The sequence below is a fragment of the Ochotona curzoniae genome, unplaced genomic scaffold, assembly GCF_017591425.1.
Source record: "Ochotona curzoniae isolate NIBS_2020 unplaced genomic scaffold, NIBS_Ocur_1.0 contig_1274, whole genome shotgun sequence".
NCBI lineage: Eukaryota > Metazoa > Chordata > Mammalia > Lagomorpha > Ochotonidae > Ochotona > Ochotona curzoniae.
In genome coordinates this window covers 430,195-457,589 of record NW_024465023.1, presented here as the reverse complement: position 1 = coordinate 457,589, position 27,395 = coordinate 430,195, and the positions used below count along the sequence as shown (strand labels likewise).

The following is a 27,395-nucleotide window of genomic DNA, read 5'->3' as shown; positions in this document are numbered from 1 at the left end:
ATGTGGAGGAAGGCTGAGGTAGGACATTCAACGAAATCCTTGCAGGTGAAAGAAAGAAAACAGAAATGTTTTTGCAAACGTGTGGTTTTGTAACATAAAGACACATTTTCCACTAAGGGACTCCCAGCAAAATTAAAAGCACATGTGCAGATGGCCAGTGCGTGTTACCACACACGCAGTCCAGCCGGGCTGCTGCAAAACCAGCTTGCTTAGCTCTTGGGTGCTGGGCTTGTCTCAACAACAAGCAAGCCCCACGTAACAAACGGGGATCTCGGCGGGGGGCGGGGGCAAGGTTGCCTCCCGCCAGAGAGCTGTTTGCTTCACCCCACGCGGCTCCCCCGGCTCTCCCAAAGTTACAAAGTCTGAGTTTCCTTCCTGATAAACTCCAAGGCTTTCTCACTGATTGGCCTCGGTTTTGGAAAGGACGTGACATCAGCAACTTTGCAGACCTGGGGCTGGAGGGCTGTTGTGGCCTCTGGCTGGCGTGCAGCCAGCGAGGTGGATCGTGTGTGGGCGTGCGCGTGGGCGTGCTTGCCTGTCTTCCTGACCACAGGTAGCCCTCCGCTTGCCATGCCCGCGAGTCAGAGCAGAACGCGTGCAGCTTAGCTAGCCACAGAACTGCGCGTTCCCCGGAGCAGGGGGAACATGGAATTTGGACTTTACTGAGCAACCAGAGCGTGGACCTTGCTGGCCCAGGAAAACACCATGGATGAGGAGCAAGCGGGCAGCTGCAGCAGCAAGCCCCTGGGGCAAGAAGACATTCCGGACACCAGGCTTCTTTCAAACCCATTGATGGGGGGTGAGTTGCTGGGGTCGGGAGTGGGGGTGTGGGAGGTTGGGCCGCTTCAGTAGCTCAGGCCAAGATGTGTCTGCTCTGTGCCCTTGATACCGTTGTTCCGACGTGCTGTCTACCTCTCTGCAAAGTTTTGTAAGGATGCAGATGGCGTCGTTCGGAGTTTTTCTCTAGTAAACATTTAAACTCCACAGAATCATTCCCTGTGAGCCAAGTGGGTGATTTGTTAAGTTGGAGGTTTACATTTGCTTATAAATAGGAAAGTGTTAATATTCAATGGTTTCGTGTCGCATTAACAAGTCTTCAGGCATTTGGTATTTAGATGGAGCTGGCCTTGAAAATGATGGACAGACATTGATTTAATCACGTTGGGCGGGGGAGACTTAAAACCTTTGGAGAAGCGTCTTACAAGTATGGTTCTCACCTGTTAGATACCCTTGCTAATGTCTAGAACATCACACCTAAAGGTGAGCACTTAGCAGGTGCCTGCTGGCTGGCTGCTCCAGGCGACAGGGGAAGAGGTTAAACACCTTGGTAGACTGCCCACCACACTTGTTAATCAGAGGGATAATCAAAAAGAGAGGCCTTCTTAATCTCTTACTGCACATATACTTGAAAGCAAAAAAGCAGAAGAGATAGAAGTGCATCCGCTTGGTGGAGGCCACAAGCCGGGCCTGTGTTCATTTGGCTCTGTGAAGCGAGCAGAGCACACATTGGGAACAAGGGTTTGGAGCCACAAGGAAAGAACCGCACTAATCAGCAGGTGTATTGGGCACCAGTTGGGAGCACTACGAAAGAGGAGCAGTGTCACAAATTGTTTCTTAAAACAAATTTAATAAGTGTATTTTAAAATCAGCAAACCAATTATTATGAAAAGAATTGGTAGTTATGCTTGTTTTATTTTCGACACAGGAGAAGGTGCTAGTTTGTCACTGCATTTCCTTTTTTAGAAGAGTTTTTTTTTTTTTTTAAACTAGTATCATCATTTTCCCCCCTGTATCTGGGGTCAGGGAAGAAACAAGGGGAGAAGCCCTACCCAGCCTCCCACCCATCCCAGGTCCCCGATGTGTGGCACGCTTCGAGGGTCCTGCTCAAGCAGTTTTGATGGTTCTTTCTTTTTTTTTTTTTAAAAAAAATATATATATATATTGTTTATCTTCAGGGCTGGTGTGATGACTCAATTGCTGAATCCTCACCTTGCAAGCTCTGGGATCCCATATGGGCTCCAGTTTGTATCCCCACTGTTCTGCTTCCCATCCAGCTCCCTGTTGTGGCCTGGGAAAACAATGGCAGTTGGCCCAAAGCCTTGGGACTGTGCACCCACATGGAAGACTCACAGGAAGCTCCTGGCTTTGGATCAGCTCAGCTCCAACCCTTGCAGATATTTGGGGAGTGAAATAACAGATGGAAGATCTTTGTTTTTCCTTGTCTTTGTAAATCTGATCTGTGTTTCCCTTTGAAATGCAGAGTTACAGAGAGGAGGAAAGACAAGAGATCTTCCATCTGCTGGTTCACTCCCCAAATGACTGGAACAGCAAGAACTGGGCCAGTCCAAAGCCAGGAGCCAAGAGGCAGGAGCTTCTTCCGGGTCTCCCAAGTGGGTGCAGGGTCCCAAAGACTTGGGCCATCTTATATTGCTTTCTCAGTGCCTTAGCAGGAAGCTTGGATGGAAAGAAAAGCAGCCAGGACATGAGCAAGTGCCCATGTGGGATATTCATGCTGCAGAGAGCAGTCACCAAGTCACAGCGAAGTGTTAAGCTGCAGTACCAGCCACTTTAGTGGATTTTTTTCTTTTTCTTTTGTGATTTTTAAAATTCTTGTTTTCCATTGTGCATTTTTGCAAGTATAAGACTTCCTCCCTTTTCTCCCGCCCTTTCTCCCCTCCCCATTGTCCCCTGTGTTTTACAATGATACAGTCTTTTAGCTGTAGTTGTGACTCCAACATTCCACTCTGTACATGTGTCATGGTACAAAATGGCCCAAAATGTAGTATCTTGTTGTTAGGGTGTATTAACAGTTTTATGGGGGGGAGTCTTGTTTTTTCATACAAATTACAAAATAAAAAAGTATTTAGACAAATTCACACATATCTTTTTAGTATTATTTTGATCTTTACATAGTTGATTAGGGTATATCTTTCTTTAATTTTTAAAAGATTTATTTATTTATTATTTGGAAGGCAGATTTCTAGAGAGAAGGAGAAAGAGAATCTTCCGTTTGTTGCTTCACTCCCCTGATGGCCACAAAGGCCAGAGCTGGGCTTAATCTACTGTGTCGGGGCTCCGCACCCTGCACTGGGTTTTCTGAGGGTCCCAAGCCAACCGTAATGGGGCTAGGCTGGGTGGGTGGGGTTGGGTGAGAGGATGGCACTTACAAAGTGAGCGCGCTGTTTCAGCTAGCATGTGGGGCCCTAGGGAGTGAGGACACGGGCAGAGATCCGTGCGTGGCTGGCTGTGGAAAGCTGAACAGCTTCCAGGAGGCAGGGCCTGCTTCTTGGGGTACACTTGGTGATGGTGAGAGCTCTGAGTAAATCTGCTAGCCATGGGGTGCCTGACAATGGGGTCCTAGAAGATTGTGGCACCCACTCCCTGGTTCTCAGGTTCCCACATGCCAAACCTTCCCCACCCACGCCGCACCCCCTGCAGGGTGCGCAGTGGTGATGGCACTGGGCAATGAAGATGCTGAATGCTGCTGCCACAGGCGGTGATGGGAGTGGCCCTGCCCTGGCCCATGCTGAAATCCTTTTAAATCCTGCCCTATGAAGCTTTGCTTTGGGTTAAACTCTGGAGATAACACAGAATAGGCGAGAAGTTCTCAGGAAAGCGAAGTCAGACCGGGCCACTTGATTAACTATTAGGGTTAAAGGAGGGAAAGCAGCGCAGGGGATCATGTTTTCTAGCCTCAGTTTGCATCAGATGAGAGCGCTCCATTGGCAGGAGGCGGCAAAGGGGAGCTGAGAGTGCAGAAAGGAAAGGAGAGTGCAGGGCGGGACAGTAGAGCAGGTGAGTGCCTCGGGCCTGGCTGGTGCTTAGGCTGCAATCGTCTGCCCAGGGAAGGTGATGGAAGCTCGGGGAGGAAAAAATGGTTGGAAAGCCAGGAGCGCTGGGGCGGACCTCCGGCCTGGGACATGGGAGCGATGAGTTAGCCAGGGAAGCTGGGAACAACTCTGATGCTGTGACACAGGGCTAAGGAAAGAAGCTTTGGAGGAGTGCAGAGGCTTGGCTATCTTGGGCTCTCTCAGCTCCTCCTTGCCTGTCTGGCAAATTCCCACTCAGCGGAAATGCTGTGTGAGGACAAAGGCAGACGTGGTGTGGAGTGTCTGTGGGCCAAGGAACACCAAGAATTGCTGGCCACTGGCAGAGGCCAGCAGTGATGAGGAAGGGTTCCCTCTAGAGCCTTCTGGCCCTCTGGCACCTTGACTTCCGTCAGATTTCCAGCTTCAAAAACTGGGACAATCACTTTCCATTGTTTGGAGCCACCCAGCTTGGTTATGGCATGCTCAGGAAGCCAGCTCATATCTACTGCAAGAAACTGGAGGAATTCACTGTGGGATCCAGTATCTGCCACAATTGCAGCCTCGAGGGAGCCGTCGTGGCTGTGGCCAGCGCCTCTGCTGTGGTTCTCACCTGCACACTTGTACCTGCGGAGATCGTCCTTTCCTCACAAAACTGACCGCACACTCAGAGAGCATCACATTTACACAAGGAGGCAGGCAGGAACATCACTGAAAAGAAACAATTTCGTTCTCTCGTGGTGCATTTTAGACATTAGGACCCTCAGCAGGGCTGTTTTCTGGAGGGAAACTGCCTGTTTAGATGGAATGGGTACTAATGAGATCCCTGTGGAGTCACCCTGCAGACAGAGCTGGGAGGGGTGAGGTGCGGAAGAGGAGGAAGAGTAGCGGCTGTTGGTGGAATTACCAGGGGCAGGATAAACTTGTCTGGAAGCTGCCTCAGTGGACCTTCCTGTTTGCCCCTTTCTGACCGTGAGCCCATCTCTCTTTCTCCTGCTTTTATTTGTCCTGGAATTGAGGCAAAGTCTCCTTTGAGTGTAAACACAGCACCCAGATCCTTGGTAGTGTTGCTTCGTGCCACTGTATGTGTTCTTTCTCATGCCCAAAGAGTAGAAGCAAATGATCTGGTCCCCTCAGTCTGAATTCTGTCTTTTTGACTTTGCAAAATGTTGCCCAAGATGGATTTGTCTTGTTGTCCAGCATTCACTGGGACTCTCAGAGCTTTGTTAGTAGCCTTTTTTTTTTCAGAGTTAAACAATTAGTGCATTTCAAATCTCTTCTGAAATAATGGACACTGGAAAAATAATTCCAGAAATTGCAATAAAAATGAGATGGCAACCTTGCTGATGTACCACAGGTTGATAGAAACACAATTTCTTTTTGCTTTCCTTTTTTAAGATTTACTTATTTTTGTTGGAAAGACAGATTTACAGAGAAAAGGAGAGACAGGGAGAAAGATCTTCCTCTTCTGAGCCACTCCCCAAGTGGCCACAACAGCTGGAGCTGAGCTGACCCAAAGTCAGAGGCTTCTTCCAGGTCTCCCACACAGGTGCAGGGTCCCAAGGCTTTGGGCCATTCTCTATTGCTTTCCCCGGTCACAAGCAGGGAGCTGGTTGGGAAGTGGGGCTGTCAGTACCTGAACCAGCACCCTTATGGGATCCTGGTACGTGCAAGGTGAGGACTTTAGCCACTAGGTTACTGCACTGGGTCCAGAGACACAGTTTCAAAGAAAGGCAAGCTTAATAGCACCCAACTGGAGGATTTGTGGAGTGGTCTCACAAAAGGGACTCCCTGCCTTGTTTTAAATGAGAGCTACACTGATGGATCCATGGTATTTATTGCCAGGGATCTCATTTGGCATCCATTTTTTTTTTCTTTTTGGCAACAAAACAAATAGACCATAGCTGAACAAGCAGTGAGAAAGAATCCTTAGTACCTGTCAAGTGTCTTTGATGATGTGTTGCTATCTAGAGATAATGACCCTTGAATTTCAAAGACTTTGTGATGGAAAAGAATATTGTGACCTTGAGCCTCTGCCTCATCCATCAGTCACCGCTGCTGAGAGTCATCCGTGTGGCCCCAGAGGAGCGCAGGTCCCCTTTCCTGTTCATTCTGCACTCTCCAGCTGCCGGTTAGTAGGAGAGGCGGATGAAGTGACTCCTGGGTTTTAATAGATACAGACTAAGCTTGTAACTCAATAACTGTGGTGTGGATTCTAGAAAAGCCCAGAGCAGCGTTTCCCAAGTCCTCCTGGGCAGACCCGCCTTTGCACAAGGTTACGTCTCAGCTGTCTCGTCAGTATTTTCCAGAATTGAAGAGAGAGTGTGGACTAATACTTGTCCCAAACTATGTTGTTTGCTAAGCTGTATATATGGAGAGACTTCAAAAGATTCATACAAAATGCTTATTATCCTTCAGTTCCATTTTCTTCTAATATTTTGTGCTTTCTCTCTGTGTGTTAACTCAATCTATGCCCTGAATATTAGGAAAATGTTAATTTATTCGATGTCACTATTTAAATTTTTTTGCACAACCGTTACATTGCTCAGAGATCTGCTGAGGCTGAAATCTTTGTTGCAGTTTAAGATGGAGGTAGCCTGAAAGAATCTGTATGTCTTCTTCACCTAGGCTGCTTCATGCATTGTTGAGTCTAAAGTGGTATGGCCACTTTGGAAAATAGTCTGAAAAGTTTATACATTATATCATGCACCAGTTCCACTCCTATGTGTTTATACAAGAGAATCTAAAACACACCTCCACTTAAAATTTTTAAATGAATTTTGTAGAAGCCTAATAGCTGAGAAGAGGAAGCAAAAGATGTTTTTATCAACTGATGAGTAAATAAATAAAATAAGGTCTGTACATAGAATGGCTGCTATATTTTGAAAGAAGGGCTGAAATCAGACAAGCTCAGGATGGATGAACACTGAAACACACTAAAAGGAAAAAGCCTGTCCCCAAAGGACCACATACAGCACAGTCCCCTTTATATTTAAAGCCCAGAATGTGTGCATCCAAACAGTAAGGAGATTGGTGGTTGTCAAGTGCTGGAGAGAGTGGACCTAAGGAGTGAATGCTAATCAGGATTTGAAGTGAAAGAATTATTTTAATATTGATTGTGATATTGTTTGTTCAACTCTGTGACTATATTGGAAACCATTGAATTACACATTTTAAATGAGCCAGTTGCATGCATTTGAATATCTCAATGATGTGTTAGCCAGCTGGACAGGTGTATTAGCATTGCCGTGTCCTACTCCGCAGACCACAGCAATGTTTGACTTCCCCAAGACGCTGGGGGCTTGTGCGTTGCATGGGGATGCCAAGCCTCAGGCAGGCTTGATTCTGTGGTTGGAAAATTTCATGTTTTGCCCTGAATAAAGGAAATAATTGTTGCATAGTGAACGAGTAGAAAGTAAGCACCATTTTTTTTTTCTGTACTTGCTAATGTAATTGCATCTTTGTGTGTGAAATCTGAACAGAGTTACACTTTAAATAATCTAGGCAGCTAATTGGGGTCTTAAACTGTCAGCTTCAATAATCTCAGGACCCTTAAAGAAAGGTTGAGGAATGTGGCAGCTGATTTTTTTAGACGTTCAGCACTTGGAAAAAGAATTGGCTTAATCATCACACATATGGTGATCCATTAAGGTACATTTACACATTTATTTCACACTGGTTTTCGAAAGCTTTTTCCATTCGTGGCTCCTTCTTGTCACTACCAATTTGGTGTGAATTGTATTTTGCATTGTCAGTACCAACAGAGTGGAACTAGTTGTTCTTTCAATTCTGACTGAGAGCTGAACCTTGCCATATTTGTAGGCTGCATCATAAAGTGCATTGTCTGGGAGCAGCAGTATTTTACTTGATTCCTGAGAGCAGTGGGAAGCGTGCACAATGCTGTGAGGACACTGAGCAGTATTGGACGTAAGGTCTGGCTAGTGGCCAAAACCATGTTGCTCAAGGTGCCTTGCCTCGAGGCCTCAGCGTTAAGTGTGCTATGTGTGCTGCGGGCGGGCTCAGCCTACTTCCTGCTTTGTACTCAACACGTCTGGAGTGCATCTGGAAGGACGTGCATTTATTCACTGGGCACTGGTGGCCTAGGGCGGCAGGCAGGCCTTAGCCAGTATGTGGTAAACACACGGCTGCTCTGTCTGCCCCCTCCTGGCCTTTTGGTGACAGTGGTAATGGTCGCCCTGCTGCCCCAGGGCTGTCCAGCTGTTAGGAGTGCTCAGTGCTCTTGGCTGGCTTGACTGGTTTCGGGTCAGGCCGCCTTGTTTGTACTTGTATGTTCTGTCTACCAAAGTGGTGGAGTGAGCGTTGAGGCGGGACCAGGCAGGCCTGCTCACATTCCGACTTCTGTATCTATCTGTATAGGAATTTAGACGGAGTGTGAGATAAGAAGAAAATCAAGTCTATGATGCACTTGCTTACATCCACACCCAATGAGAGAAAGAGATAGAGAGAGAGATAGAGAGAGCGCACGCACGAGCTTTATGTGTGAAGATAGGGTTACAAGGCTCTTTGCTGAGAATTTGTATTCCTTCCATACCGCTGTAGAACAAGTTTGAAATAGCAATGACTGTGGACTCCATTCAAGACTGGTTGAATTAGAGCTGAATGATGGTAGTAGCTAACTTGTATGGAGCCATGGGTATGTATACCACTTTCTCCTTATACAGAGGAGGTAAGTGAGAACCAGGGCTTTCTCAAAAGTCAGCTCAGTCTCCTAACCGCACGGATGCTGCCTTCACGTTACCACAGGAAGGAATCTATAAATAGATATGGTTCTTTCTTTTAGTATCTGTCTTTTTTAAATATTAAATTTATTTATTTTTTGTTTTATAAATAGATATGGTTCTGTTTAGGGTTGATTCCAGACCTGATGATTTATGTAATTATGTGATGACTACTTACTATGTACGGTACTGATTGCTGAGAATGCCAAAGTGTGGTTCATTCAGGAAATCGGACTGGCACCAGAGCCAAATGCATTCATGCCAATAATTGATGACACACTCAATTAAAAATGGCTCATTTGCCTTTGAAACCAGCATGTAGGTAGAAGTTCAGTCATGTGTCATACCATTCCTCCTCTTTTGTCCTCGGTTTGGGTTGTTGTTTCCTGAGTATCCATACGTGGCCAGTGAAGTGCACGAGAAGTGTGGCAGAGGGGAGAGGTGCTGGGGTTCTGATGGGGATTCTGGCTGATTGGCTCCAGGGTGTACTGCTGGGAGCCAACAGGAGCTCAGGGCGGGGCAGGGCTAGCTGCGTTAAGGATGTAACTATGCCTCCACTTGCCTGCAGATGCGGTGTCTGACTGGTCTCCCATGCATGAAGCCGCCATTCACGGACGCGTGCTCTCTCTGAGGAACCTCATCAGCCAGGTAGCTTTTTGACCAACACAAGGGTAAATACTAAGTACATGCTGTTGTTACTCCACACCGAGAGGAAAATCATCACCTGACAGATAGGAATTTCTCTGTCACCAAAGTGAAGTGAACCGTGTTCCACACCACCACTTTTGAGAATATAGTTACTGGCACAGAAGAGGTTCTGCACCTGTTGAATGAATGGCCTGCAAGTTAGTGCATTCGTGTTGCCACTGTTTTATTCAACAGACTGTGTCTTTAAAAATAGCTGTGCAACAGTGACTCTCTGCTGGCGTTTGACAAATGTCTGCAGATGCTTTTGGTTGTCACACTGGGAGGTGCGTGCTAGTGGCTTCTAGTGGGTAGCGACTGGGGCTGTCGCATCCTGCATTGGACAGCTCTCTGCATTGAAAATATATCAGTTCCAATGTCAGCAAAGCTGCATTTAAAAACCTGTGATGTAAAAGAAATACATGAAATGTCTTTTTTTTTAATGTAGTCATAATTTCATAGCCATTTGTGGTCGTGCTGGGTCCCTAGTTGGCAGTAGCTCTGAACAGTTCCATTTTCATTTCGTTGCTCCTTGGGTATAAAAGCACAATTGATTGGAGTTATGCTGGCTTGAAATTACTGGAGACCTGGACCAAGGTATTTTTAAGGGAACAGTCTAAATCACCAATCAAAATCCTAATAAAGTTTTTGGTCACATAATTCTGCTCTCTGAAAAGACAGTAGGTATTTTAAGCCAGGAACGTTTGGCCTTTTCTGTATTGGAATCCCTTTACGACTCTGGAGGTGCCCGTGAACCTCTCCTCAGATTCAGGTTTTAATGTATAAAATACAATGTGGATGAAACCTATCCATTCACTACGACAGATGTGTGGCATCATAATATGTGGACTTTAAAAGTAGTTCCTTAAGTAAGATCACGTAGCAATGATTCTAGTATAACGTGAGCAGTCTAATACCTCCGTGCTTCACTTCACCTCCAAACTCAGTGACACACCATTATTGCTTGCTAATGAGTGTTTGAGTCAGTGGAGACAGGCTGAACATTACTCCCTGATGCATACACATCCTGCATGGGATGCTGGCCACCTGTCCTGCACAAAGACTAAAATATAGCAGGGCAAGCCTAGCCCTGCAAGAATGCTTGCAAACTGTGCTTACTTCACATCTGCTAATGGCCCACTGATCAAAGCAAAGTTGTGATGAAATCTGAAGTCAAGGATCAAAGTCATAGAGCGGATGTGAATGTATTGCATTACTGTAGGAGAGTAAGGAATTGTAACTGAAGTGACAACATCTGTAAATTACTTAGCTATTGTCATCATAAATGGCATCTAATTTTTTCTAACTTATATAGCATTTTTGATAATGAAAGAATACTGAGAAATACTTAGTAAATGAAATATGCACATTTTAGTAAGAGGAGAGAGATAAAATATCCAAATGGCTACAAAACAGAAAATCATATATATCAAAGGTGATTAAGTCCAAAAGGGAGAAGCTGGATTGAGACGTATTCTTTCAGGGATAAGTGCTGGTTCATTGCGGCTTTGATTTGTGTTTTCCTAAAGGCTCCTAATAGCACAGTTTCAAGTATTTTGGGGGGCATTTGTATTTTTTCTTTTGAGAACTTTCTGTTCAGGTCTTTTACCCTTTTCTCACCTGGATTGGCTGTGTGTGTGCGTGTGTGCGCACACGTGCATTTCAGCACACCACACTTGCTTTGATTGAATTTTTGGAGTGATAATGTATTGTGCATATCAATCTTTGGTCAGAAAAGTCTGTCCCTCTGTTGGTTGCATATCATGACATAATGCAGAATGCTTTTTAAAAGTAACAATACCTGGACCTCCCAGATACCCTTATTTGGCCAAGAACGTCTCATGCACTGATGTTTTCAAAGCTCCTTCGGAATCAATGTGTTCAGTTTTAACAAAAGCCCATCTTAAAAGTTCTAGGAGCTATTGGGGCATTGGATGCAAAAGGAATACTACAAGAAAAGGAACAAAAAGACTGAAAGGTTAAGTAAAATGAACTTGTTCAAGAAAAATATTTCAGAAAGTGGGAAAACAAGCCACAGACTAGGAGGAAAATATTGCAGTAATTTAATCCTATATATTCGTATGTGTGGGTATAGGACATTTTTTTGCAGCAAAATAAGCTTACCTTTTAAATCTCTTTTCCGCAAACTTTTTGAAGTATTTTCATATGAGACTCATACTCCTAGTCTACAGTTAGTACAGCCAGTTCAACAGACAAATAAGCAAGACACTTAAACTAGTACTTCTTAAGAGGGGAGATCGGGCCCAGTGCGGAAGCCTAGTGGTTAAAGTCTTTGGCTTGCATGTGCTGGGATCCCATATGGGCACTGGTTTGTGTCCTGGTGGCCCCACTTCCCTTCCAGCTCCCTGCCTGTGGTCTGGAAAGGCAGTGGAGGACAGCGCAAATCCTTGGGACCCTGCACCCATGTGGGAGACCCAGAAGAAGCTCCTGGTTCCTGGCTTTGCATCGGCTCAGCTCCAGCTGTTGTGGCTGCTTGGTGAATGAAACAGCGGATGGAAGATCTTCCTCTCTGTCTCTTTCTCTCTGCATCTCTGAATCAATACATCTTATAGGGGAGAGCCACATGTTCATTAACTGCCAAGATGTGCTTAGTAGTGATTGGGGCAATACAAGATACAAGTTTGAGCTGTTGTAGCCCTTTGTGCCTGCCAGAAAAGTTGTGTTTGGAAAGATTGCTTCTACACAAATGTTAGTAAGGATGCAGTGCAACTGCAATTCTCATGTGCTCCTAGTGGAAGTTGGAAATTATGCAAAGCAGTTTGAGAAATTGGTGTTCGAAAGGATTTATTTATTTTACTTAAACAAATTAGAGAAAGAGGATCTTCCATGCACTGGTTCACTCCCCAACTAGCCCCAATGGCCATAGGTGAGCTGTTGTGAAGCTGGGTGCCAGGAACTTCTTCCAGGTCACCCATGTGGATGCAGGGTCCCAAGGTTTTGGGCCATCCTCTGCTGCTTTCCTAGGCCTTTAGGGGAGAGCTAGATTGGAGCAGCCGGGACTCAAACTAGCACCCATATAGGATGCTGGCACTGCAGGTGGAGGATTAGCTTGCTATGCCACTACACCAGTTCCTTGGGAAATTGTTAACCAACATCTACTAAAGCTTAAAATGAAAACAAAAACAGAAACCATGGCTGGCCCAATTGCATAGTGGACTAAGCCTCTGTCTGCCATGTCAGCATCACAATGGGCCTGATAAAAATAAATAGATTTTTTAAAGATTTATTTACTTTTATTGGAAAGTTAGATTTGCAGAGAGTAGAGGCGAGAGAGAAATATCTTCTGTCTGCATGTTCACTCCCCAAGTAGCCTCAGTGACTGGAGCTGAGCCGATCCAAAGCCAGGAACTTCTTCCAGGTCTCCCGTGCAGGTGCAGCGTCTCAAGGCTTCAGGCCGTCTTCAGCTGCTTTCTCAGACCACAAACAGGGAGCTGGAAGGGAGATGGAACAGCTGGGATACGAACCAGTGCCCCTATGGGATCCCCGGAGCATGCATGGTAAGGACTTTAGCCATTAGGCCAATGTGCCAAGCCCCAAAATAACTATTTTTAAAAAGCTAACAAATACAAAAACATAACTCTACTTCAATGATTTTGTTTCTAAGCTTATATACAATAGCTTTATGTGCTTATGCTTTTTTTTTAAGATTTCATTTTTATTTGAAAGGTATATTTGCAGTGAAAAGTAGAAACAGAAAAGTTTTTCCACTGGTTCACTCCCCAGATGGCGTAATGGCCAGAGCTGAACCAATCCAAAGCAGGAAACCAGAGGACAGGAGCTTAGCTGGATCTCCCACGTGGTGCAGGCGCTCGAGCACTCGAACCGTCGTCCACTGCTTTTCCAAGCCATTAACAGGGGAATGCATCAGTTGTGACATGAATTGATGCCTATATGGGATGTCAGCATTGCAGATAGAGGATTAATGTGTTATGCCACTGTGTCACCTTTCCACCTATGTACATATATTTTGATAAACGTATGGATATGTATGTAATACAAATGATAGACATGGGTATATACACAGTTGTAAGAAAATAACAGCAACACAAATGTCCACTGAAAGTAACGTGGATAATTATGTTATTTTATATAAAAAAAATGCAGCAATGAAAATGGATGTATAGAAGTAGCCAAGCACAGACACCGTAGCCTGTACTTTGTGCTTCAATTAACATAATGCTCAAAACCAGAAAAGATGAATATCTGGTGTTAGAAGTCAGTTAGTGGGGCCTGGCATGGTAGCCTAGTGGCTAAAGTCCTTGCCTTGAATGCACCGGGAACCTATAGGGGTGCCGGTTCTAATCCACTTTCCATCCAGCTCCCTGCTTGTGGCCTGGGAAAGCAGTTGAGTATGGTCTGAAGCCTTGGGACCCTGCACCGTGTGGGAGACCTGGAAGAAGCTCCTGGCTCTTGGATTCGAACCGGCACAGCTCTGGTTGCTGCAGCCACTTAGGAAGTGGTAATATAAAGATGGAAGATAAGCCGTCAATCAGCTTTGCTTTTAACGGAGAACCCTCTGTGGACTGGATGCTGTGTGAAACTATGGATTAAAAAGTACCTTATGATTATTTAGATTTGTCAATAATTTAGACAAATCACCAAAGTTCATTTAAAGTACAGCTATAGAAAAGTAGAGCTATAGCTTGATGGGAACTATAAACAAAGCCCTACATTTTTAGAAGGAGCTTAAAAAGAACCTCATTGTAACGGGAATATGTAATGTGAGGTGAACATGATATCTGTTGTGAATAATTTCTTTATTGTGTTTCATTCATCTGGATTTATATACAAACATCTAAATGTTGGTTCACACATGGCAGTCACGACTGGAGGAGTACTCTCTCGTAGTAGAATAACAACAAAAATTGCTCTTTACAGGACATTTTCCTTTGCACAGAGAAAAAAATGCAGTTACCATTTTGTGTGTATTCTAGCAGTGAGGGGAAGAGATTGGATGAGCACAGAGCAGTGAGAGGGGATGAAAAAGACTTGAGAACAAATCTTACAGGGTGTGTCTCTGGTGAAACCATAAAATAATAGTGCCTAGAATAAAATAAGATAGCAGACGCCACATTGCGAATTCCATGGGTAGTACCTGGGAAGGGATAAATGCAGTAACCCAGGGGGCCAGGCAGCATTTATTGAGTGCTCATCAGAGTCTCTTCCCTCCCTGTGAATAGCACTGGAGTTTGCTTCACAAGCTGGATTTGGTGAGGCTCGCAGAACCCTGGACAGGCTGTGCATTGGAGCACCTATAGATTCAGGTGTGAGGGGCCAGAATGACTGGATGTCTCAAACTGTGCAAACTTGCCAATCATGGCAAAAACCAAAGGATGATTAGGGGTCTGAGTCATAAATGTTCACAAAAGTACAATAATGTGTGTCAGGGATAATGGTGAGTGAGGCACTGTATTAGAAGGGTTTTAGACAACTTTTAAATACTCTGGAAAGAAAAGGTGTGATATATTACTGAATTATTTATTAAACTAACCATGCAATTAAAGTTCCAGGAAAAAGTACTATTATTGCACTAGTGTCCTCCAGCGAGGAGAATGTGTCCCAAGGGCTTTCATGTGTTGCCAGGACTGAGCTATGAGTCGTCCCATGGAGAGCGCATTATCCTCAGAAGTTGATCCCAGGGTTAGGTGGGGGAGCAGGGAGGGGGACTGTGAGGACCAGGTTGGGGGGAGGGGATTTCTTGGACTGTGAATTTAAGAAGACAGGAAGCACCTGGATCTCCCAGGTCAGAGACATGCAGGGCAGGCACATTGAAGCTCATTTTCTTCTCTCCTGCATCATCTATGTCACTATCAGACAAGGCCCAATGTTTGATGGGGAGAGCTGAGAGGAGTCTTGGTGGAAATTGCCGCCCTGAGTTGGATGGGGAAGCTGTGCAATTCTGGAGATGACGTGCCCCTCCCCACCTGTGGCCACTCACTTGCTTTGCCTCACTGACCAATTGTGCATGTGGTTGTCTTTTGGCCAAGATCCAAACCCAGACATGTCTTCCAACCACTTGTCTGATGCATTTACATACATTTAAAGGTTTATTTTATTTTATTGGAAAGTTGGATACACAGAGGAGGAGAGACAGAGAGGAAGATCTTCCATCCATTGATTCACTCCCCAAGTGGCCATAACAGCTGGAGCTGAGCCAATCCAAAGCCAGGAGCCAGGAGCTTCTTCTGGGTCTCTCATGCAGGTGCAGGGTCCCAAGGCTTTGGGCCTTCCTCGACTGCTCTCCCAAGCCACAGGCAGGGAGCTGGACGGGAAATGGGGCTGCTGGGATGAGAACTGATGCCCATATGGGATCCTGGCGTGTGCAAGGCGAAGACTTTAGCTGCTAGGTTATTGTGCCAGGCGCACATTTACATATTTTTTGCCTCGTGTGACAATCAAACCCCTTTTTATTGCGTTGACAAAGTTGTGTTTGAAAAGTATGACGAGTACTTGAGAAATGATGGTATGACTAATAAAACAAAAAATTTTTTCTATTCCTTTAGTCAAGATCAGGGTCAACTATTTTTTTCTGAAAGGGGCCAGATAGTAAATATTTTAGGTTTTATAGACCATACATTCTCTATCACACCCAAAGCTGTAATATTTCATGAAGCAATTATCACAAAGTTTATTAATGTAGTTGGCTGTTGATGGGGATTTGTGTTGTTTCTAGATTTTGGCACTCAATTCACAACAATGCTATTGTGAATATTCTTTTGAAGATTTGCTTATTTTTAATTGAAAGGCAGATTTTTTACAGAGAGAGAGGATGAGAGACAGAGAGAAGCCTTCCATCTGCTGGTTCACTACCCAGTGGCCACAATGGCCAGGACTGAGCTGATCTGCAGCTGAGAGCCAGGAGCCTCTAGGATTCCTAGTCTCCCACATGGGTGTAGGACCCCAAGGCTTTGAGTCATCCTCCACTGCTTTCCTAGGCCATGAAAAGAGAGTTGAATGGTAAATCAAGCAAACAGCACAGTAATTGGTGCCCACATGAGATGCTGGTGCTTTCAGGTAGAGGATTAGCCTGCTATACCACTTTGGCAGCTCCAAGAATATCTTTTATTTTTAAAAAAAGATTTATTTATTTATTTTTAAAGATTTATTTTTATTATTTTTTATTAGAAAGGCGGATATACAGAGAGGAGATACAGAGAGGAAGATCTTCCGTCGGATGATTCCCTCCCCAAGTGAGCCGCAATGGCCGATACTATGCCGATCCGAAGCCAGGAGCCTCTTCCAGGTCTCCCACGCGGGTGCAGGGTCCCAAAGCCTTGGGCCATCCTCGACTGCTTTCCCGGGCCACAGGCAGGGAGCTGGAAGGGAAGCGGGGCTGCTGGGATTAGAACCGGCGCCCATATGGGATCCCGGGCGTGCAAGGCGAGGACTTAACCACTTGCGCCACTGCGCCGGGCCCAAAAAGATTTATTTTTATTGGAAAGTCTGATATACAGAGAGGAAGATCTTCCATCCATTGATTCACTCCCCAAGTGGCTTCAATGACTAGAGCTGAACCAATCCAAAGCTAGGAGCCCAGAACCTCTTCCGGGTCTCCCACACGGGTGCAGCATCTCAAGGCTTTGGGCCGTCCTCCACTGCTTTCCCAGACCACAAGCAGGGAGCTGGATGGGAAGTGGAGCAGCCTGACATGGAATTCTGCTTGGAGTGCAGGATTAGCCAGTTGAGCCATCATGCTGGGCTCTAGGGTTTTTTGTGTCACATATTTTTCCAGAAACGTTTGAAGCTCTCTTACATTTTTAAAGTACTTATTGAATGCCTATACTGATGAGTCAGTTTTTTAGTTTGTAGGCATCCACATGGTCCTGTTGATGCATCCTTAATCTGAGAATCTGAAATCCCAAATTCTGCAAAATTGGAGATGTTTTGAGTGCCAACACAATGCCCATCCATGGAAAACTGCACCTTGGGAAACTTTGGTTCATGCACATAATTATAAAAACAATGCATAAAAGTACCTTCAGGCTATAGGAATGAGGCATGTATAAGCATAAATGAGTTTCATGTTTAGACTTGCACCGCGTCCCCTAGGTAACTCACTATGTATACACTGATATTCCAGAATCTGGTCCAAGCATTTTGAAAAGGGATCTACAACGTGTCCTGACAAGCTGCGTGTCTGACAGGTCCTTTGTTTTTGTTTGTGTTTTTTTTTTTTTTTTTCATTGCGCTCCTTGAGCCTACTGTCAAGACTTGGAGCTAGGTTAGATGTGATTGTGACGCAAGACCACGCAGTTGCAGGGCGCTGTTGCTTTGCACCCCTCATCCTCGTCATTCCCCCTCTCAGGGCTGGCCTGTGAACCTCATCACCGCAGACCGCGTGTCGCCCCTCCATGAGGCCTGCCTGGGAGGCCATCTCCTGTGTGCAAACCTTTTATTGAAGCATGGAGCCCAGGTAAGCACCCCAGGGATAAGATGAAATACTGAGTTTTGAGCTAGAAAGAAATTTCTGTTGGGCAGTTACTACTAAATAGCTGTTAGACTTGTGCCTTCACTGTTATGACTGGAAAAGAGTTAAAATACTGTGGAAAGCATGGCTAGGATGCCTGAAATGTCTGGGAAAACAAAATCCTTGTGTGGTCTTTCATTTGTGAGTAGGCAACCCAGGCTTGTTCACATGGAAGCTGAGATTGCAAGAGCAGCCAAAAGGGACGAGCGCTCTGCTTGCATCACATTTGTCACTGTCTGCTTGGCCACAGCAAGTCATATAGGCATGCCCAGATTCGAGGATTAGCAGGCCAGCATCTAGCTGGCGATGGGAGGAGGCGCACAGCATGCTGCAAAGGGATATGTTTCCTGGGGTAGAAGAACCACTGTCTAAGCTGAGGCTTGAAGAACCTGTTGAACTTGGTGTGCCGAATGGTGGTTCGGGGAAATTGTGGGTTGCGTGCAAATAAAAATACCTAGAAGTGCAAGTGAGAAAATTCCAACCCCTCCTTTATGGTAGGAGAGTAGAGTGGGTTAGAGGGGTCGGAGCACCAGCGGCCTCGTGCACACTGAGGAAGCGGGTCTTGTTCTGAGGTCACAGGAGAGCCTTCGTAGCGCCACCAGAGTTAAAGACGTTAAAGAATACGCCTTTATTCTGCTTTGCTAGGTAGGGTTTGATGATAGACCTAAGGCTGTGAGGCCAGACGTTGGCTTACAAGTGTTGAGGGTTTCTAGTTTAGGAGAAATGGCCCCAAACATGGCTGTTTGCTGCTAGGATATTAACCATTCTGCATCTATGAAGGCACTTCAAGAAGTTTGTGGAGAAATGGATTTATTTGATAAGTTTACTTTTGGCTGAAGAAATGAAACCTAGTCACAGATTTTAATAAAATACATTTCCATCGACTTCTTGAAAACTTCTCATATTTGAAAATGGACTTCAGTCCTCTGTTAGAATTCTCTTTGAATTAGCCTAGACATTTTACCAGCTCCTTCCATTAAAGGATGAGTTGAATAAAATCTTTCACAAGTATAAACTCCAGAGCTGTATCTAAGCAATGTTTTTAAAAGTTACAATTGTTAGCAGTTTTGGATGATTCTGGCTGTGTTGAGGATACTGCATTGATGTGGAATAAGGCCTAGGATGGAAATTAGAAATTAAGACATTGGTTTATATGCTATTAAAATGATCCTAACTAATTTCAAAGTCTTGATCCCAGGAAGGGTAAAGAAGAAACAGTATATGGTGACACTTTGGACACCTTGCAGTCTATATGCCATTTGGTAAAGGCCCAGAGTTGCTACCTAATAGCTCCTAGGCGAGGGAACTGAGGGTTGAAGGCAGGACCCCTTGCAGCCTGTCTTCCTCCTGAAGCTTTTCTTTGCAGGTGAATGGCATCACCACGGACTGGCACACTCCCTTATTTAATGCTTGTGTCAGTGGCAGTCTGGCCTGTGTGAATTTGCTGTTGCAACATGGAGCCAGCCCCCAGCCCAAGAGTGATCTGGCGTCCCCGATCCACGAAGCTGCTAAGAGAGGTGAGTCTCGCCTTCCAGGGACACCTACCAGGGCCAGGAGGGCTGGGAGACAGCACACGTATTTTAGAGAAGTCATTCTCAAAATGGAGTGCTGGGACCAGCACTTTCAGCATGACCTGGCTTATAAATGCAGATGTCTCGACCCCACTCAAGCTGCAGTGAGTCAGTCACCATGGCAGGTCACCTGGGTTGGATTTAGGAACCTCCAGGTGACTTTGACCACAGTATATTTGAGAATCTTCCTTTGAGAATATTGGTCCTGGGCCAAGCCATGCAGAGCAGACTGTCTACCAGCACTTGTGGAATATATTGAAGAACCTAGGAGTCCAGTAAAATCAAGCTGTTTTTTTCCAAAACAAATTATATCCTTCTGTTTTCAGGCCTTAAGTAGCATTGTTTAAGGGCCGTGGTAAGTTTGCCAAGTGAAGCAAACCTTCAGCTTTTGGAACCATTAGATATTGTGTACACTTTCAGATCATTCTTTTCATAAAGCCACCATTTTTAAATATATATTCTTAGTTTGGGGATGAAAAACAAAATTGCAAATTTTGCTTTTCTCTGATGTTTAGCATCCTCCTTGTCCTCCCCATGCCTTGCCAGAGGGTTTTCACAGAAAGGTCTCCTCTTTCGCTGCCCAATGCAGGTGGTCACGAGCTCCCACAGCATTGGTACTTATTGATTAGGAGCCGCGCTAACTGCACTGATTCGCTGGGCACCTAGAATGCAAATGAAATGATGGAAGAATTCTAAAAGAACCCTGGAAGCAGTGATGGTCTGGATTAAAAAGAGTGAGTCAGCCTTCACTGAGCCTGACTGGGTAAACTGAGCTCTACTTGTGGTGGGCTTGGCAGGCCCTTCTAAGGCCAGCTTGTGTCCATTTCGCCAGGCCTGCCCTTGGCGTGCAGTCACTAGCCCCCTTGTCCCACCCAGGTCTTCAGCAAGTGCACCTTCAGGCCCTGTTCTTCCAGTCCTCTGCAACTCCATCTTCCATTTCTGTACTTGGCACCAGTTGCAAAGCCCAACAACTGATCAAGGGCAGTGTTTGCCGGCTCTTTGCTGAGGCTAGCAAGCTCAGATGTACTCTGAAATCATCCCCTGTTCTAAGTAAAGAAAATGGCCTTTGTCCCTGAATAAGTCGCTAACAAATTTAAGCACATAAAACCTAGGGATGATGATTTGCTTGTCAAGGGAATTTGGACGGTGACTATTTTTCTCTTGCCTGGGACTGCAGGTCACGTGGAGTGCATTGAGTCCCTTGTGGCTCATGGGGGCAACATTGACCACAACATCAGCCACTTGGGAACTCCTCTCTATTTGGCTTGTGAAAACCAGCAGCTAGCCTGTGCCAAGAAACTCCTGGAGTCAGGTAAAACACTCACTCACACGCACACACACACACCACAAGGATAGCAAATAACTAAATATATTTGAAGTTTCTTTGCATGGTAGTGGAGCAAAGAGAGGGGGTGACAGAGTTGGGCAGAATTAGGGTTCACATTCTTGTGTTCCCACGGGGGCCTGTATTACACTGTGTGAACTTCTGTTCTTACGTTTGTAACTAGATGATGGTGATGATGACTGGTTTCTTCGTCCTGCTCTGTTTGTCTTTCACTGGGCACGCACAGTGTTACGACTTGCATAACCTGTAGACTTGCTTGATTTGGGCTGTCTTCTGCTCTCAGACCTGTTTTAGTTCTTTGATTTGGCAGTTGAAGTTATCCTATTTTTAGTGCATTGTAAATGTTACATTTTCTTGGGGAATATCTGTGTGCCACTATCCTTATTCCCTTGCTTGCTACTGTCCAGCTCCCTTCTCAACACCTGGGACACCACTGCATGACTTCTTTCATTATTTGAGTCCTGTCTGTTCTTAAGACTCAAGGCATCACTCCTCCTACTGAATGCTGTTACTTCTACTCATTTAGAAGCCATTGCCATGAATTAGGAGATTAATTCCTCAAACACTCAATCTCTCTCTTTCTCTTTCTCTCTCTTACACACAAGCGCTATCTAAACTCCTACCCAGGAAAATTCAATGTTTGTCATCTTTCATGGAGTAGAGAGCTTGGAAGACCGATCCAGTTTATACTTGTGTGCACATAGACTCTTATTTTACTAGAGGGACAGCATGCAAGGCCAAGAGCACATACCTGCAGACGTCACAGCGAGAGCCAGGACGTGGTCTGGGATGAGGATTCGCTGAGTGTGTTGGTTCAGTGGGGATGCTGATGAGCAGAAGTGCACCTGCTTTGTGATACTGGGATTGACCACCTGCTGTAGGAGCTGCCCCTTGAGTCGTTTGCTTTTCAGAGTGCAGAGCACCGAATCCCAAGTGCCAAGTTGTAAATGCTGTGGTGACTGTTCAGCATGGGAATTTGGCTGCTCTCATAGATGAGTTTTACCATCAAGTCTCACTCTGGGTACTGTCTCATTGTTGGTTCCATTAAATGTTCAGCTTTCATGTCACCACATCTTTGTTTGTATTTGTCACATCTATGTATATAGTGCTCAAAGGTACGTTTAATAATATGGGGGAAATACCACTGGATCAGATGTGTAGCCTAAGCCCACATTATTAAATGGAATCAAGTTATCTCCATTTTTCTGCAGGGACCCCCTTGACTCAGGGACTTTGGGAAGGTACATGGTTAGACTCTGCTTCTCGCTGACTCATTTCATTCCTGTGCCTATTTAGGAGCAAACGTGAACCAGGGCCGAGGTCTGGAGTCTCCTCTTCATGCAGCGTCCATGGCATCCAGTGTGGAGCTAGTCAGATTGCTCCTGGACTTCGGGGCAAACGCCCAGGCCAAGAACGCTGAGGGCAAGCGACCTGCAGAGCTGGCGCCTCCGGGGAGCCCAGTGACGCAGCTCTTCTTGCAGAGAGAAGGTGCCTCTCCCTTGCCTGAACCTTAAGTCCCAACCTTAGATGCCTATGGGCTCTAGTAGGAGGCAGGTACTTTTTGAGTTCTAACTTCCAATTCTCTGTTAGCACCAAATGTGGGGCAGTTGAGCTAATTGAGTAAAGAGATACAACACTAGTTATGTAGTAAATGACTGTCCTGGTGTTTAGCCTGTTGGAGACAGGCTGTTTGGAATGATCTAATATTCCTACCTGGGGTAGATCAGTTTTCCAAGAATTAAGAAGCCTCTTGGGGGCTATGTGAAACCTCCGGATGTTGACAGATGGGCCAAACTTTTGGGCATTTGGTTTCTGAGATTAAAGTGCAGCCAATTAAGAGTGTAAGACATTTCTTTGAGGAATCACACCAATTCGAAGAAATGTATGATTCTTGCTTAACCAACAGCAAGTCTGCACTCTTTCATCTGTAAAAAAAAAAAAAAATGGCTATTCTTCACAAAAGCCACTAGAAATTTTTCGGGTGTTGAGGTTGGGTTCAGCTCAGGTTGAAGAAAAATTCGCTTGCTGTCTTAATTGCCCATAGAGGTGCATGAGCAGCCAGCTCCGTACCTGCTTTCTTTCCAGCCTGTAGCTGCACTAACTGGTAGGGCTGCTGGGATGCTTGGAGCAGGCTGCTCTACGGGAAGGATTCCACTGTTTAATCTGCCTATTTTCTCCCTATTTGCCGAGAAGTGCAGCTGGCTGGAGGCAAAACTGTCAGCTGGGCCTTTCTGTGATCCCCCACTGCCCCAGAGTGTTTGTGGGTGGCCATCTGCCTTGAAGCATTGCCAAGCAAGGCTTATGTTCTCCCATGAGGCCATGGGGGAGTACTGGGAAGACTGGCCCGGACCCAGCAAGCAGACCGATTGGGTCCTTTTCTGTCCAGCAGTGGAATAATCACTGGGCAATTGTACATTTTGATGATCTCCTGTTTTCAAAAACTGCTCTATGTATACAGGGTTGATTTCTCTTTCAAGCACAGATGGCACAGTGCCTTGGGGCCCACAACAAATGTCTTAATTTCTTGTAAAATTGGAAGCAGAAAGTGACTAAAGCTCGACCTATACTATATCCATCTTTCTTCCAACACCACTTTAAAATACAATTTTCATTTTTGTTTGAATTGGGAAAGGGATCTACAAAGGAAAAAGGCCCCGAGGCCCCCTGAAGCCATCACACGGGGTACCTCTTTTCCCTTCCTCAGCACACAATCCTCCGATTTGCACATTGTCTGCACTGACTTTTGTCTTGCGTGTGAATTCCCAAGAGTTGCTTTGCACCTCTTCAGGTTCCATTTGGCAGGGTGTGGATGAGGATTCCCGATGCTTTATTAAGTGCCACTTCTGCTGCCTCTCTACAGGCTGGACACCCACCCATGGAAATGGGGACAGGCAGGTGCACAAAGCCCAACTTGTGGATTTAATACAGCAATTTCTGCTGCTGAGTGTGCCTGGCAAATCACTTCACCTGTTTCTTTGTACTCATGGAAGGGACAGAACATTGGATGAGACCCAATCACAATGTGTGTTGGCTTTTGCATGGGTGTTAGGAAGGGCAGGGTTTTTCCTCCTTTAGAGGAAAGGAGAAAGGATTTTAGTATTACTACCCCACCCTTCTTTATAAAATCTAAAGCAATGTTTTACACAATGAAGACTAAAAAGTGCCTCAGCCCAGCACGGTAGAATTCTCTTGAATACACTTTGGCCTTCAAACACTGTGAGTGTGTAGGGGCCAAAAAGAAACTGAGACCCAAAGGAATATGTCAGTTTATAAAGATGCATTCAGATGATTTAATTATTGGTCCGAGCTGCCACGTGTTTGTGGGTGGCTGCAAAGCTGGGGTCTGCTTTGTGCAGGTTCCAGGCTGCTGTATGTCATCGTGATTGCAGTAAACAGCAGCTGGGCGGCTGGACTGGCATAACAATGGACTCGCTGGGTGACTTGCTTCTTGTCATGCTTGATCCCACTCGCTGTGAGGTCTTGCTCTCCACATGTTTCACCAGCCCCTCCCTCTTCACATTTGCCCTTGACTCGATCTAGCATCAGTGGTGAGTCACTCCCTTCAGTGTTCCTTAATGAGATCAGATGAAGTTCAGTCTCCCCATGGAGTACCTTTTGTAGGTGGGTTAGCGCATGGCTTGAGTACATTGAGAAGCAGTCCACTACTAGACTTTGAGAACCCTGAACACCATCTGTAAGGGGTCCTAAACACTGCCAAGGGCCCTTGTGCATATACTGTTATGGCCTGACAAAAATTGTGCATTTCTGTCTGTGAAAGTACTTCCACCTTTCCATATACCTCAGCCCCTTAAGAAATATGCAATTCAGTTTCACCTGTCACTTGCGGTGATGTTATAGAGAATAGAGGCCATGGGAGCTTTTCAGTTGTATCCTCGGCCCTGGCTGTACGATATGACAGAGGGTGCGGGCCTTGCAAAAATTCAGGTGCTCAGGCCCCAGCCAGCAGTAATGGAAGCAGCATCCCTGGGTTGGGGACTGTTATGGTGCCATCTAAGGGGACCCCTCCCCTGGTGGTTCCGAAGTACCACCTGATGAAGGGCTGCTGCTTTGTGGAACTTTTGAAGGATAGAATTTTGCTGCTGCTATTGTCTGAAATAATCCAAAGAGAAACTTCTATTACAGTCCCATTCAGAGGGTGGCAGGAACAGGAACCTCCCCCCATCCTTTCACCCTAACACAGTGTTGCAGTCTTGCCACTTTCCATGTTTGCATCTGTTGGAGTCTGTTTTGTATGGTGCCCCTGACCTTTGCCACTGCTTGGCAGGGCCACCACCTCCTCAAAAGGGCCTCCAGACATGGCTGAATGTCCCCTAGGGAGCAAAATACCCTGTCTTCCTTCCCTTCCCCGTCCGTGCCCCTTATTTAGAACAATGGTCTTCTGATGTGAACTCGTGGGTGTTGTCGCTTGCACAAAGCCTGTATGTACTAGTTGCTTTTCACCAGAGAGTAGACACACGGCATAGCTCTGGATCCAGGATGGAAGCTCTACTAGGACTGAAGTCAGAGAGCATGCATCTGGGATTCACTGTAGAGCTGTTTGTGTTTAAGATTGCTCTAATTATGAAGTCAAAAGATCAAAAAAGCTGCACCTAGAACTAGGCCCTTGGTTTTTTTCTTTTCTTTTTTTTTTAAGAGTAAATGCAAGAAATACCATTAAACATGAATTTTTTCCACTGTTGAAATTTTTGTTTGCCTGTGAAATTCCCAGGTTTACTTCCTTAGGCCTTTGTTAGGGCAGCAAGAATTTACATGTCTTTCTCCTTGTTACAAATTAAAACCCAACAGTTTCATTTCAACAAGCCCCAGAAAAGAGAGAATATGGCCTAAAAATTCCTCCAACTGACCAACTAACCAAAACATAGCAGAAGTTCTTAAGCAGTAACATACTATCTCCTGTTAAAAAAAAAAAAAGAAAAAGATTATTTAGGGCCTAGCTGATGTCCTTGCCTTGCGTGCACCAGGGTCCCATGTGGGCCTGCTTTGTGTCAGGCTGCTCCACTTCCTGTCCAGCTCCCTGCTTGTGGTCTAGGAAGGCAATGTATGATGACCCAAAGCCTTGGGTCCTGTATCTATGTGGGAGACCTGGGAGGGCTTCTGGATCTTGGCTTCAGATTGACTCAGCTTCAGCCATTGCTGTCACTTGGGGGGTAAACCAGTGCGTGGAAGATTATTTTCTTTGTATCTCCTTCTTTCTGGGGGTCTGTCTTTGCAATAAAAATAAATTTTACAAATTATTTATTTGAAAGACAGTGTTAGAGAGAGGGAGAGACAAAGGAAGTGAGAGAAATCTTTCACCTGCTGGTTCACTTCCGAGATGGCCACAATGTCCAGTACTGGGCCAGATGTAAGCCAGGATTCAGGAGTTTCGTTCGGGTTTCCCACTTGGCAGGGGATCAAGGACTTGTGTCATCCTCTGCTGCTTCTGCAGGGTGCATTAGCAGGGAGCTGGACTGGAAGTGGAGCAGCCGGGACATGAACTATTGCCCATGCAGGATGCTGGCACTGCAGGTGGTAGTTTTTTACCTGCTATACCACAACATGCACCATCCCTTCTTTCTGCCCACCCCCACCCCCTGGTAAAACAAAATTCTACCTTGTATACTCCCTCCTCCCCCGCAAAAAAAAAAAAGGAAAAGCAAAGCGGCAAAGCAGCGTGAGTGAAGCAAGAGCCAACTGTGACTTGCTCGGGTCTCCCTGCAGGGCCGCCCTCTCTGGCGCAGTTGTGCCGCCTGAGGATCCGCAAGTGCTTCCGCGCTGGGCAGCATCACGGCATCAGCACGCTCCTGTTGCCAGGGCATCTGAAACGGTTTCTCCTTCACCTCTGAGGGCATCAAAGCTGGGGAGAGTGATAGCCACTAAAGTTGAAAAATAAAGTTGAGTTGTACAAATTTGGCTGTTTCTTTCTTTTTCAATGAGCTGTTAATTTTTAATAGACCCACAGTGGCTACTGTGGAATTACTGGGTAGAAGGCAGAAAGACTTTGCGCCTTGCATGGAAGAGAGTCCACAGTGACAACTCTTGTTTGGAACATGTATGCATCCAGCACTGCGTGAGGAGTGCTCTCTGCATTCTGTCCCTTTTCCGCTCTGTGGCAGCTCCACCAGGTGGGCCCTACCCACTGTCCTCCAGACATGACATGGCATGTAGGGAGATCAATACGGCCAATTATCCTGAGCAAAGACAGAAGTGTAGACTGGAATATTGACTTTCTGAGGCCCACCTGGGGAGTTTCCACTATGGTAGGCTCTGCTGTCGCTGGCGTGGATCCATCTCTGCTGCACGAGAAGGAAAGATAAAGATGTCTGTTTGTTGTCTAGTTGCTTAGCCCTTCCTTGTGTCTCAGAAGCACCCTTGCTGCAGTGAAGGGGCAGGCTCCTTGCCTCACACAGAAGGCTGTGTGCCTGAAGCAGCAACCACTAGTGCACCACTTCCTAACCGGATGTGGTTGTGGCCCCCAGGGAACACTTGGCAATGGCTGTGGACACTTTGTCATGACCTGGGAGGGCATCTAGTGGCTTCTTGTGGGTAGAGACTGGGATCGCATACAATGTTCTGCGGTACACAGGGTGGTCTCTGCACCTGAGGAGCCCTGCACTAGTGCGTCGGGGCTGCTTAGGAAAATGTAACTGCATTGAAATTAAGCCATTTTACCAAGCCTGTTCTGCTAGGTCAATTGCCACATCTCTGGTGTTAAACAATCACACGTGGCTAGTGAGCACTGACCAGCAAAGGTCATTGCAG

The 27,395-nt window shown here is 45.8% G+C and overlaps 1 protein-coding gene across 2 annotated transcripts; it reads left to right on the top strand.

The window, feature by feature from the left end:
- Positions 1-419: 419 nt before the first annotated feature.
- Positions 420-26,522, top strand: ASB9 (ankyrin repeat and SOCS box containing 9). 2 transcript variants are annotated; one of them, XM_041001152.1, is made up of 7 exons: positions 420-799; positions 9,114-9,193; positions 17,556-17,663; positions 19,084-19,234; positions 20,466-20,600; positions 21,930-22,121; positions 26,355-26,522. In XM_041001152.1, the coding sequence occupies exons 1-7, from the start codon at positions 706-708 to the stop codon at positions 26,477-26,479; spliced, it is 885 nt and encodes a 294-aa protein (XP_040857086.1). In that variant the 5' UTR covers positions 420-705; the 3' UTR covers positions 26,480-26,522. The 2 variants fall into 2 exon arrangements, with proteins under 2 accessions (XP_040857086.1, XP_040857095.1); XM_041001161.1 differs by having other exon boundaries at positions 21,930-22,187; positions 26,355-26,424.
- The last annotated feature ends 873 nt before the right edge of the window (positions 26,523-27,395 follow it).